Raw genomic sequence first — 12,973 nt, 5'->3', positions numbered from 1 at the left:
AAAGGCACATAAAAGCAGATTTATGAGCTGCTCGACTGCGCCGTGTAGCCTGACGGCATACAAAAAGGAATACTTTGCATTGTGCATGCGCGCCAAAATGAGCGATGGAATTAACGCAAGAGTTCTTGAAAGAAGATGCATTCAGCAAATCAAAGTGGAACTTGAAAAAGACCACTGCTGCCCCTGAGGTTGCATTAATTGAAATTTGAAAAGAATTTCTTTTTGGGGGGGAGGAGGCCACTTCCAAAGCTGCCTGATAATTGTTTTTTTTTTTGGTCAAAAAGATGAAGTAGCTTCAATAAGCAGAGCACATGAAAAGAATATACTACGTAACATACATATAAGAAGAGAATTTCCATTCTGAGCAGCAAGACTGCAAAACCATCACATCAATATCACGGTTCAGAGGTTGTGGTCCAAATACGTGGGTTTTTGTTAGCGAGTCTTTTCCACACCTTTTTCCAAAACATGACTGATCCAGACTACAAATTGTCCTTAGGTGTGAACGTGAGGGTGCACCCTGAGCACTAAGAAAGCATATATATATACCAAGCATATATTATATACAGTATTCACACTGCTTTTTTTCCTTGTGAGGATAAGCCGTACAGAAAATGAATGAATATGAATTTGCTGTAGTTTAGTAAATTACTGGTATTGCATAAGCTGCTTCTGAAATCTTGAATTATGAATTGGAATTGATAGCTTCAATGTCATTGTACAGGTACGATAACAATATACCGTATTTTCACGACTATAAGGCGCACTTAAAAGTCCTAAATGTTCTCCAAAATAGACAGGGCGTCTCATAATCCAGTGTGCTTTATATATGGGAAAAAAAATAAAATGTGTCATTCATTGAGGGTGCGCCTTATCATGCGGTGCGCCTTATAGTCGTGAAAATACAGTATATTGTTATCGTACCTGTACAATGACATTGGAGGGATACAGGCCAGGCGGCCTGCCGACCTGCCATTGAAGGCGTGCCGGAAACAATGCAAAAACTAAAACAGTGCAGATGGTTTTGGGAAGGATTAAAAAAAATCCCCATAGCCTTTCACGCCACTTGGAGAGGAGAAAAAAAAAACATTAAAAGCAGTACACTAGACACCAAAAGTAGGGACGCTGCCACCATATAAAAAGGAGTGGAAAATGTTCCGCTTCATATTAATGAGAATCCACGAAAGATCTTAGAAAAATACCACACTGGGCATTTTTAAGACCATTTTTTTACACAAGCCTGCAAAACTTACGAGCATAGTATAATATTTGACCACAGGAATGCTAAAGGAAGGACAGAGTGACCGGCTGCCGACTTGGCCGGCGTCGTAGCCACATGCCGCTTTGGTCCACAGGGAATCGGGCCATCGCCTTGGAGGCGCAAAGGAGGAGAAGATTGGAGAGGGAAAGTGGCTTGCGGACTAGAAACGCCATTAACTTCAAAAACAATCAAACTGGAGGGGAGGGTTAGCTTAACTATGCATATGTGTGTGTGTGTGTATGTATGTGTGGGGACGAGTGGGGGGATGTCACTGTCACTAGGACCAGGGGGTAGTTACATTGTCCCAGTTACAGAGACGCGCTGGAGGCACTGGTTATGTTGAACACACAATGACCGAGCAATGTGTGTGTATGTGTGTGTACAAAATGTGAATAGTGCAGTCTAGACCAGGGGATCAAACTTAATCTCTTTGCACTGATACAGCTGATGAGCAGGGGACACGCATTAGTTGGATTTGTACATTCATTTCTGCACTGCTAATGGAATTGACTGCATTTTTTTTTTTAATATGACAATCATTTCAAAATACATTCAGGAGGAGATACAAAGTCTAAGAAATGTCGAGATTTGAAGACAAATTGTTGTTGCAAAGAGATAAATAATTGCAACTGTCCTAAAATGTATAATAAATGCCAGTTCCAAGTCAATATTGAACATCTAGAACACACGTCCACACACACTTCCACACACACAATCTCTAGCACACTGGTGTTAAAGTGGCGGCCCGGGGGCAAAATCTGGCCCGCTGCATCATTTTGTGTGGCCCGGGAAAGTAAATCATGAGTGGCGACTTTCTGTTTTAGGATCAAATTATAATGAAGAGTATAGATGTATATTAAATTTTCTGATTTTCCCCCTTTTAAATCAATAATTGTCATTTTTTAATTTTTTTTTTCTGTTTTTAGTTAAAAAATCATTTTGTAAAATCTAAAAATATATTTAAAAAAGCTAAAATAAATGTTGTTTTAGATCTATAAAAAAATGAATATTCAGGGCTTTTAATCCAGTTCTTTTAATCCATTTATAAAAAAAAAACAATCAAAATATTATATCTAAAATGGTCCGGCCCACATGAAATCGAGTTGACGTTAACGCGGCCCGTGAACCAACCCGAGTCTGACACCCCTGATCTAGAATCAAGCAACGAATAAAACGATACATATGCAATTAAAAATGAGTATCAAATGCAGAACTCGTTTGGGTTGCAGAGTATTTTGCTTGACAATTTATCTTTAACGACAATGAATCGAGGCGTCAGAAGCAAATGGCAGTGTTTGAAAACAAGCCCATGTTGGAAAAATTTAGCCAATTATTCTTCACTTAGAAGAGAGAGGCTGCCACTTAACTCGTAAAGACTTTGCAAACTAATTAATTCAGCCACTTCAACGGCTGTTATGCGGGAATCGTACGCCAGCAGCCCGTTGATTAAATATAACGTAATGTTTCGGAGCTCATTTAAAGCAAAGCAGGTGAAAACTAAAGCCGCCAGAGTGGCGAGAAACTGTTCATTTTAGGAATTTAAGAGTTATTTGACGAGATTGCACAATAATCGGGATTAGGGCTACCGTGATCAATCGACTATTGTTATGTACAAATAATTTTTTTTTATGGAAACATTATCACAAACAGAGAAAATCTTAATGAAAATTGCGTTATTGACGAAATTGTTGCCAGCGGCAAATAACCGGGTCTGCTTAGTTGAAAATATCTAAAGAAATTTGTAAAACAAATCGAAATAAATGCAATTCAGCCCTTTTAACAATAAGAAAATTTACACAGCGGGATAGTGTTAACTTTTAGGCAGACAACTATATTAAAATTGTCTTGGAAAAAAAAAATCAGACTTACTTGAACGACAATCTACGATAATATCATAATAAATCAGGTCAGAGGAGTACTTTCTAAAAAAGGAACTAATAATCTAAATTAAATATCATCTTTGCAAACATTGTGTCTTATTAGCTGTAATCTTACCGTAAGTCACAGCATACAATACACTGGTTAAAAAAATCAACAACAACAACAGCAACGTTCAACGTATAATTCAAGTAACTCTCTGCCAGTCCTGAAAAAATGTCAAATTTTTCATATAATAAGGCACCTAGTTTAGTTCAGTCTGCCATTCAATACAGGCTTTTACTGTAGGCACCACGTTAACCCCCAAAATACTCAGAGTCCTCCTAATGTCATATTAAACCCTGAGCTGAAAATACATTGAGTAAAGGTACTTCCCATCCCATGCCCTAAAAAAAACTCATACAGTGCAATATGCCACATGCAAAATTCGTCACTACTTGAATGATGCATCAGAAAATCATCAACACAACCCAAAAGAACATCAAGTGCCCCCTACCTACCCTGTCCAGCATCTACAAATCCCAGTGCCTTAGGAGGACAGAGAACATCATAAAAGACAATAAGCACCCTGGCATCCACCACTTCAATCTGCTGCCCTCTGGAAGGCGCTACCGAGCCATAACAGCCAAGACAAACAGAGTCACAGTTTCTTCCCATTGACTGTCACCATACTCAACTCGAGTTCTGCACCTAGGACCTAATCAAGACTTATTACGACTACTTACACAACTTATTTATTATGCCGACCACTTATCTATTACTATTTAGTGATTATCCATTCATCATTACGATATATTGATTATCTATGTGTTTGTTTGTTTGTTGTCGCGTCCATAGACTCTCAAAAACTTGGTGCTGAACATCTCCAAAACCATGGAACTCATCCTGGACTCCACTCTGCTGATCTCACTTGGACTACTTATTTATTTATGTCTTATTTATTTATCTGTTTCTTGTTGTTATTTGTGCACTACGTGGTGAAAGGTTCATTTTTTCATCATAATACTTGTACAATGACAATAAAAGCATTGAATTCAATGTCAGCGGCGTGGCCGAGTACCTCCAGCCAGAACTCCCTCACATGTTCATCCCAACACGCAAGCAAGCACGCACACACGCAACAAACACGCAACACACAACTGACCTGCACCTGCATGAAAGATCCCCGGTAGAAGCAGCACGCCGCGGCCGACAAGGCACTCCACAAACTGCACCTTTCCGTCATGGTGGGTCGTGCACCTTTCCCCGGATTTCCCCCCGCCGGCGTCCTCCTTTTTTGGGGCTTCTTCCGTCTCTTCACCCCCACCCCAAAGCGTGGACAATATAAGCCCGGGAGCCTCTGGGCTAAAAAAAAAAAAAAAGCCTGTCCCACCCCTGCTCGGCCTAGCCTAAAAAGCCCTCCACATAGTAGTGACCCCCCCACCCTCACTACGGAAAGGGCTTCAAAATGATCCGCGGCGAAACGCCTCCGTCAGAGGAGAACATGGGGAAAGTGATGGGAAGCGGTGCCTTTGGCTGCTCCTGACATCGCGCCGGTCGCCGTTCTCGCTTCCTCTCGCCGCACTTGCTGCACTTCACGCGGCTGCTAGGGATTACCTCATTGCTTGCTTGTGAAAGGCGTGTGGGTTGGGTTGGGGGGAGGGTGGACCAGAGGGAGGGAGAGAGAGAGAGAGAGAAAGAGAGAGAGAGAGGGAGGATGGATGGATGGATGGGAGGGATGGGAGTGGCGCGAAGGGGGGTGGCGTTTTAACATGAACAGAAACAAGCCTGGGAGAGTTCTGCCCAATTGCAGATAAACCCCACCCACCATGCCGGCCAAAAAAAAGAAAGTACCACCAACCCCCCCCCACCCTGGCTACCCTGTCCTTGCTTTTGGTTGCGGAGACAATACCGATATGGAATGTGCGGGGCAGAAAGAGGGAGTATTTAGAAGTGGTGGAAATCGAAGAAATGATCGGGTGGGAAAAGTGAATGGAAATTTAAATGATGGCACGGTGACTGCCAAAAGGAAAAAAAAAGATGAACAAGGCAAAGCCAATTATGTCGATCTGTACTTATCGTAAAACTATGATGGACTGCGAATAGATGACATCACTGAGAAGTGGTCATGACATCATCTTCCAATCGCATAGTGCTTTAAGTTGGATTTTTAAGTAGCGTATTTTAACGGCTATGAATAAAAGGGTGACATGTTTTAAAAAATAAAAAAAATCACTGAAATCCTGTTTTTTTAGGCTATAGTGATGTGAAAAACTGTGATTTGACATTGTTACTTTTACGCTCTTGGTTTCAATCAAATAAAACAAAATAGCCTCCCATAAATTCTACTCTAGTGATACTTTATTATGTATTCATTGGCTGGTGCGACTTATACTCCAAAAAATACGGTCCAGCGTAATCACAATGTTAGTGTCGTAACATTTAGATAGGCTTAAGTGAGGTAACAGAAAATAAAAATGAATAACATTATCTTAAAGAGCACTATTCAACATTTGCACTTGAATGATTCATTCAAGTAACATTTCAATTTACATTAGAGAAAGTAGTACTTCAAACACATTTGCCAAGAGTTTCCTCATTGTGACACAAATTGGCCCAAGCTGGGCCTGATTTGTTTACGGTTCAAATTTGGGTAATTGACCCTAGAAGAAGAAATTATTTAAATAAATAAAAAAAGAAAACCAAGGAGCAAAAAGGAATGCAGCTTCCCTGAGGAATCTAACCTTTCTAAAGCCATGAAAGGAGGCCAGCGGGGTGCAAGCACACACATGCTTGAACGCATACACACACCAAATCACCCCCGACACCCCCTTTTATATCACAAATCCCTATTTTACTTTGGATGGAAGCAGAAAATCTCAATAAAATGCAAAAAAAGCACATTTCCTTTGCTGGCTATGCTGAAATAATGCATGCAGCTAGACAGCTCATTAAAAGCCAAAATACATTGGCAGGTGTTTCAAGGATAGAACAGTGCCATTCTCCTCAACCCAATTCACACACTTGCACATGCACACACACTCTCTAGCGCACTGGTGTCAAAATGGTGGTCCGGGGGCCAAATCTGGCCCGCCGCATCATTTTGTGCGGCCCGAGAAAGTAAATGATGAGTGCCGATTTTCTGTTTTAGGATCAAATTCAAATGAAGATTAGAAATGTATATTATATTTCCTGGTTTTCCCCTTTTTAAATCAATAATTGCATTTTTTAATCATTTTTTTTATTTTTGTGTTTTTAGTTAAAAAAGCATTTTGTAAAATCTAAAAAAATATCTATAATTATTTTTTGTTTTGCACTATTATTGAACATAATTAAAAAATATTTAGTTTCCTTTTGAAATGAAAAACAAATGATTAATACGTTTTACCTTACTATGAACAAAAAAAACTCAAACAGTTTTAGATCTATAAAAAACTGAATATTTAGGGCTTTTGATCCAGTTCTTTTAACCCAGATTAAACAAACAAATCTACTTAAAATATTATATCTAAAATTGTCCAAACAACATGAAATCGAGTTAACGCCTTTCCACGGAAACTCCATCTAGGCAAAAAAAAATCCAACATTGTTTTTTTATTTATTAATCCTGCTAAAAATCCTCATCAATGTCACTCTTGCGTCTTCATCACGCCAGATATAATTCAGTCAAGTCTTTGCTAAGCCGGCCCTTAAAAGTATGTCAGTATGTTAAAAACAAATAAGAGACAAGCTAGATTGACGTCCTGCAATGTCGCCTCTTAGTACAATCTAGTGCTGGATTAAACAGATTGCACAGTAGGGGAGGGAGGGCACAAAAGCTCATTACATGGATTCCATGCTCTTCCTAAATCCAATCCGCTCTTAAACATCACCAAAAAAAAAGAAAAGAAAAATGTAGGTTGTCACATCTGGACCCCCTGTACGCACAAAAACAAAAAAACCTGAGCGTACGGGGAATGGGATAAATGTCGGCTTACAATGTAAGGTATGCTTTAAAATGGTTACTAGCCAATTGCGTTAGCACATACAGTAATTACCCATCAAGACGTACTTAGTATTTGCCGCTAGCCATTCCAGGATGTTTATTTATTAATTTATTTTCTGTTAAACTACTTGTCATATGTGGTTTCCCATTAACACCCGTTGTCGTCGTGTGTCTTTTACATTATTTTTCTGTGTCCTGCTGACATTTTACTTAGGTTAGTGTTCTGCTTGGGGTCTGTTTTGCTGATTTCCATAAGTGAGAGTGGAAGGAAATATCAGTCATAATTTAAAGATAGTCAGTGTGGCATTCAACCTGGATAGAAGCCGACAGAAAAAGACTGCAGAGGGTGATCAACACAGCCCATAAGATCATCAACTCCCCCTACCTACCCTGTCCAGCATCTACAAATCCCAGTGCCTTAGGACAAGGGTATCAGACTCGGGGTGGTTCGCAGGCCGCTTTAACGTCAACTTGATTTCACGTGGGCCGGATATATTTAGATTTTTTTAAATAAATGGATTAAAAGATCTGTATTAAAAGCCCTGAATATTCAGTTTTTTTATAGATCTAAAACAATGTTTATTTTAGCTTTTTTAAAATATAATATTAGATTTTACAAAATGATTTTTGAACTAAAAACACAGAAAAAATGGATTAAAAAATACAATTAAATACAAATTTAATATACATCTATACTCTTCATTTTAATTTGATCCTAAAACAGAAAGTCGCCACTCATGATTTACTTTCCCGGGCCACACAGAATGATGCGGCGGCCCAGATTTGGCCCCCGGGCCACCACTTTGACACGTGCCTTAGGAGAACAGAGATCATCATAAAAGACAATAAGCACCCTGGCTTCCACCACTTCAACCTGCTGCCCTCTGGAAGGCGCCACAGAGCCATAACAGCCAAGACAAACAGACTCAAGGACAGTTTCTACACAAGAGCTGTCACCATACTCAACTCGAGTTCTGCACCTGAAGACTTATTACTACTACTTATTCATTATGTTGACCACTTATTTATCTATTACTATTTATTGATTATTTGACTAAATATTGATTATATATATGTTTGCTTGTTTGTTGTTGAGTCCAACAACTCGACGCTGAACCTCTCCAAAACCATGGAACTCATCCTGGACTTCAGACGGAACAAAAAAACAGCTCTGCCCTGCTGATCTCGCTTGGACTACTTATTTCTTTCTTATTTACTGATTTACTTTTTGTCTGTTTGTTATTGTTATTTGTGCACTACGTGGTGAAAGCTTCAATTCTCATTATACTTGTATAATGACAATAAAAGCATTCAATTCAATTCCATTCAATTCAAGACTGCCTTGACCAGGCAGACAGACAATAGCACACCACAACTGTAATTTTGTGCCTTTATTCCCTTTTTCTTTTTACAGTGCACAGCGCCACCCCTCTTTCCGTTCCCCCCAATCGGTACTTCCCCCCACATAGCGCTCCGAGGTGGACGTCGGTTAGATATTAATTAGTGAGCCCCATCCCACAGGCTCATAGGGAGCACAATGGAGAATCCCAGCATGTATCTGCCAGCATCTCTCTAATGAAAGGAGTGTGTGGGTCTGTCTGGGGGGTGTCTGTGTGCTCATAGATGTGTGTGTGTGTGTGTGTGTGTGTGTGTGTGTGTATGTGTGTGTGTGTGTGTGTATGTGTGTGTGTATGTGTAGGAGAAAACTGTGAAATGAGTGCAAGTGAATGGAAAAAAAAAAGTGTTGTTATTTTGGTGTTTGTGACTCAGCATTAGTGGATTGTAAAAGTATTATTGCATGTATTTACATCTGGCCTGATGCAATTTGAGTGTATTTAATTCACATGTGTCAAAGTGGCAGCCCGGGGGCCAAATCTGGCCCACCTCATCATTTTGTGAGGCCCGGGAAAGTAAATGATGAGTGCCGACTTTCTGTTTTAGGATCAAATTAAAATGAAGAGTATAGATGTATATTAAATTTCCTGATTTTTCCCCCTTTTAAATCAATAATTGTAATTTTTTAATCATTTTTTTCTGTTTTTAGTTCAAAAATCATTTTGTAAAATCTAAAAATATATAAAAAAGCTAAAATAAACATTGTTTTAGATCTATAAAAAACTGAATATTGAGGGCTTTTAATCCAGTTCTTTTAATCAATTTATTAAAAAAAACTAAATATCATATCTAAAATGGTCCGGCCCACGTGAAATCAAGTTGACGTTAAATCGGCCCGCGAACCAACTCGAGTCTGACACCCCTGATTTAATTGGAGGAAAAAAATGACTAAACCAGGGAACTTTTCACATGCGCTCTATTTATAAACATGCCAAAAATATACCTACCTATTTCCACTCTCATCTGTCACAAATAATATAGGAGTAGTCATTTTAGTTAGTAGCCTTGACAAGGAGAAGAAAGCGAGCGAGATCTTGAGCCCTCCCTCAAGCTTGTCGAAAAATGATAGGGCCGTTTAGACTTTAACTGCTGTCCAAATTACTATTTGGGACATTTTCCCTTTTTAGCAATTTTAAATCTCAAAAAAGACGCACATAACGTTTAACCCTTAGCTCACCCTTGGATATACGAAGACTTAAACCATCCCAATATGCATGATTTTTAAGTAACACAATTGGGTTCAGCTATTGAATACATTTGCATTTGACAGTATTTTTAACAACGTGCCGTCGTTTGCATCCGCGCATGCGGGTGTTGGATGTTATAACGCAAAAGCAGCGGGTGAAACACGCCCACCAGCTCACACCTCATCTCATTTACACAGACGCCACATTATATCAATCTTCAGTAATTGTCCAATGCGCACACACACACACACACACACACACACACACACACACACACACACACACACATTTTCAACCAGAGGCGACTGCCTTGATTTAATCACACACACATGCACCTGCTCGCACATAAACGCACCCCCCAACACACACATCATTTTGGAAATTCATATACTTAAACATATACTAACACCTCTGAGCCCAATCAACACACACAAATTCTAAGGATATGCAGTATGGCTAAAAAAACCCTCATTTCAACACGTAAAAAGGCAACGATGGATTAAAATGGGCTGCATACAAAATTAACACAAAATATTCCGTATTAAATCAAAAAGTAAATGAAGTGTGACAGGTGTTGCATGTGTGTTATAAGAGTGCATTGGTTTAAACATCAGCTGTTATAAATCTTTTGCAGAAAATGGAAGGTCATGGAAAAATTCACTGTAGCCAGTTTTAAAGAATAGAAGTAGGATCCATAAATAATGCATTTGCATATGATATATTTGCAGCCGTCATTTTAGGCATTCCTAAATATGTGAATTAATGGGATGTGGGGAATTGTGCTGTTGTTGTTATTGGGGTGAGGTCAGATGATGCTGGATTTGTTCATTTCATTAGTGGTAAAAGGTCAAGGTTGGATTGATTGGAAGTTAAGGTATAATTAATTCAACAAGTAATAATTCACTTCAATTTTTTGTCCCTTGGTTGATGTTAGAACATTGATAAATCAAAGATTACTATAGCACCATCTACTGAGTACAGTAGAAGCTGCAGTTGCCATAAAACGGTGAAAATTGTGAATCATGGGGCGTCTTATAAGAGAGAAATTGTAAAATTTAACGGTTTTAAGGCAATTTTAAGGGTGCGGCTTATATGCGAGAAAATAGGGCATGTTAAAGGTTTGTAAGATTGTGGGCAAAAATGATAATGCAACGAGGAACTAAATATTGAAGAGGAAAAACTTTGGGCTGCCAGATAAATCTGTTTCAATACAGTTTTTAGTCAATAATGGAAAATTATGAGTTGTGAATTGACAACAAGAAAGTCAGAATGACGATACATTTGAAGTATCACATGACATCACTACTTGGCATGTTTTATACATGGCATTAATTTCTAATGTTTCTTCTTATTAGTGTTGGAGGATGGGGGCCCCAAAAAAGGATAACAATGTATTTTTTGATATTGTCCAAGTTCACTTAAAAAACTGAAAATGACTTACCTTAATGACGGTTTCTTGTCAATCATCAGGTGTTGGAAAAGAGGACGTATTAATACGTAGCTGAACATATTACGTCGTAATAGGTGCAAGCGTCACTTTCCTACGGTCGAAGGAAAAATAAGCACAAATTAAAAAGACTCATTGGCACATTTGTTTGCTTGACATGGAACTGTCTGACAGGTATTTTTAATTTTTACACTCACCTGGTTGTGGATCAGGTGTCCAAAAGGGCAATGGGATGCAAAATTATCCCACATAATGTGATGTTTGGTATCATATAACATAACGGTTAGAACAGCCACAATGCCTCATTGTAGATCCTAAAATTAGATAACAATATGAGTTCGGAGGTCACATGATATTGTATATTTGTCCATAAAGGGACAATTGCTATTGTATGCAGATTCAACTTTTAATAGTCAAAGTTATGAGCAAATGCTGAAAATGGTTAACATCACCTTCAACTAGTTTAGAAAACTTGCAACTCTCCCAGCAAACTTCTTGATTTCTTAAATGTAATCATTCTTATGCTTAATTAGATTACAAGTCTATCGTGGTCAATGGAAAGCAATGAGTTAAGTATTGTCATTTCTTTTTTATCTAAACTCTGAAGTACTTCATCTAAACACTGAGGTAGTTGCTTATATAAATAAGATTGGAGCAATGCTTATCTCAAATACATCAGATTTGCATTTAGGAAGAACTCACACTCACAAAACAACTATATGATCATTTTCTAAACACATCTTGATTCTTAAACTGAATAACAAACAAATTCTCTTGCACAATTATTTCCTACCATAACAAAGGCAATGCTGTCGATGGCCACCTATTTAAATCCATGTCTTACTTATCTAAATAGCTCACTCAAGTCATGCAAAATCACAGTAGTTTACTTCATAATCTGATTCTTGTCCGATAAAATAACAACAATAAATAATGCACAAAACAGGCCTACCTGTTGTTAGTCATCTCTTCCATCGCCATTAGTATTTGGACTTAGAATTGACCAGGTGTCCTTAATTTTTAGTCATGCCATGCTTTCCTGTTGTAGTGTAGCTTTCCATCCGCTAGGTGGCAGAAAAGCTAAACAAGAGAAAAACTGAGCTCGACAGTTCTATTTTTATTTATTTATTTGTTCAAGTGTGGGCCCCGGGGACCACAGCCTTCATTAATTATGAATTTTATATTTTTTATAAATTAAATAGATTAATAAAAATATATTTTTAAATAAATGTTATTATGAATTGCTATATATAATATATACAAAAAAATTATATATATATATATTTCTGCACAAGAAGTGTCTCCAGTCTGTATGTAAATAACTGAAAAAAAACACGACATCAAATATAAAATCTGGCTAGAATATTAAAAAATGCCATTTTTTTGTTATTGTTAAAAATATTGAAAACATGCAAGCATTTTCGATAGCAATCTCTTTTAAAATGAATTGAAAATGTGTAAAATCCAAAGTTATCGCCTTCTGATGTCAACAAAGCGACATTTTATTTGGTCAAACTCCATTTTTTCTCACTCTAGCCAAAATCTCTGTGAATCCAATGAGTGCACAAGTAGTCCAAAGTCATGATTCAGCACTTTCTCTCGTTTATTACGCACGCTCACAAGCATAAATGAAGTGAAGAAGTGCAAAGCAACACTGCCGACGCGGCACATTCACCCCCGTGTTCGCTTATGTCATTTCCTTCTCCTATGAGGGTTAAATATCACATCCTAGTTTCAAAGGCAGCATCATAAATGGCTTCTTTTTGTCTCTCAAAAGCCTTTTTCCAAACAAAAAACATATTTACAAGCGTCCGTCTGCTGTCCAAATCGTTGAAAAAAAA

At 38.2% G+C, this 12,973-nt stretch overlaps 1 protein-coding gene across 5 annotated transcripts in view; it reads right to left on the bottom strand.

Annotated features, from left to right (window-relative positions):
• The window catches only part of sh2d3ca (SH2 domain containing 3Ca), a 45,420-nt gene extending 33,241 nt beyond the window's left edge, over nt 1–12,179 (bottom strand). For 2 of the 5 annotated variants that reach the window (XM_077622502.1, XM_077622504.1), the window contains exon 1: nt 4,284–4,745. In XM_077622502.1, the coding sequence (XP_077478628.1) occupies nt 4,284–4,364 (81 nt within the window). In that variant the 5' untranslated portion in view covers nt 4,365–4,745. Of the gene's footprint in view, nt 1–4,283; nt 4,746–11,126; nt 11,227–11,329; nt 11,447–11,925; nt 12,052–12,084 lie in introns of those variants that run through there. The other 3 variants (XM_077622506.1, XM_077622505.1, XM_077622503.1) reach the window with 3 other exon arrangements.
• Nucleotides 12,180–12,973: the final 794 nt, after the last annotated feature.

The sequence above is a fragment of the Stigmatopora argus genome, chromosome 16 (genome assembly GCF_051989625.1).
Source record: "Stigmatopora argus isolate UIUO_Sarg chromosome 16, RoL_Sarg_1.0, whole genome shotgun sequence".
NCBI classification, from domain to species: Eukaryota; Metazoa; Chordata; class Actinopteri; order Syngnathiformes; family Syngnathidae; genus Stigmatopora; species Stigmatopora argus.
Note: the sequence above shows the minus strand (reverse complement) of the source record. Positions and strands in the feature narration are given on the sequence as shown.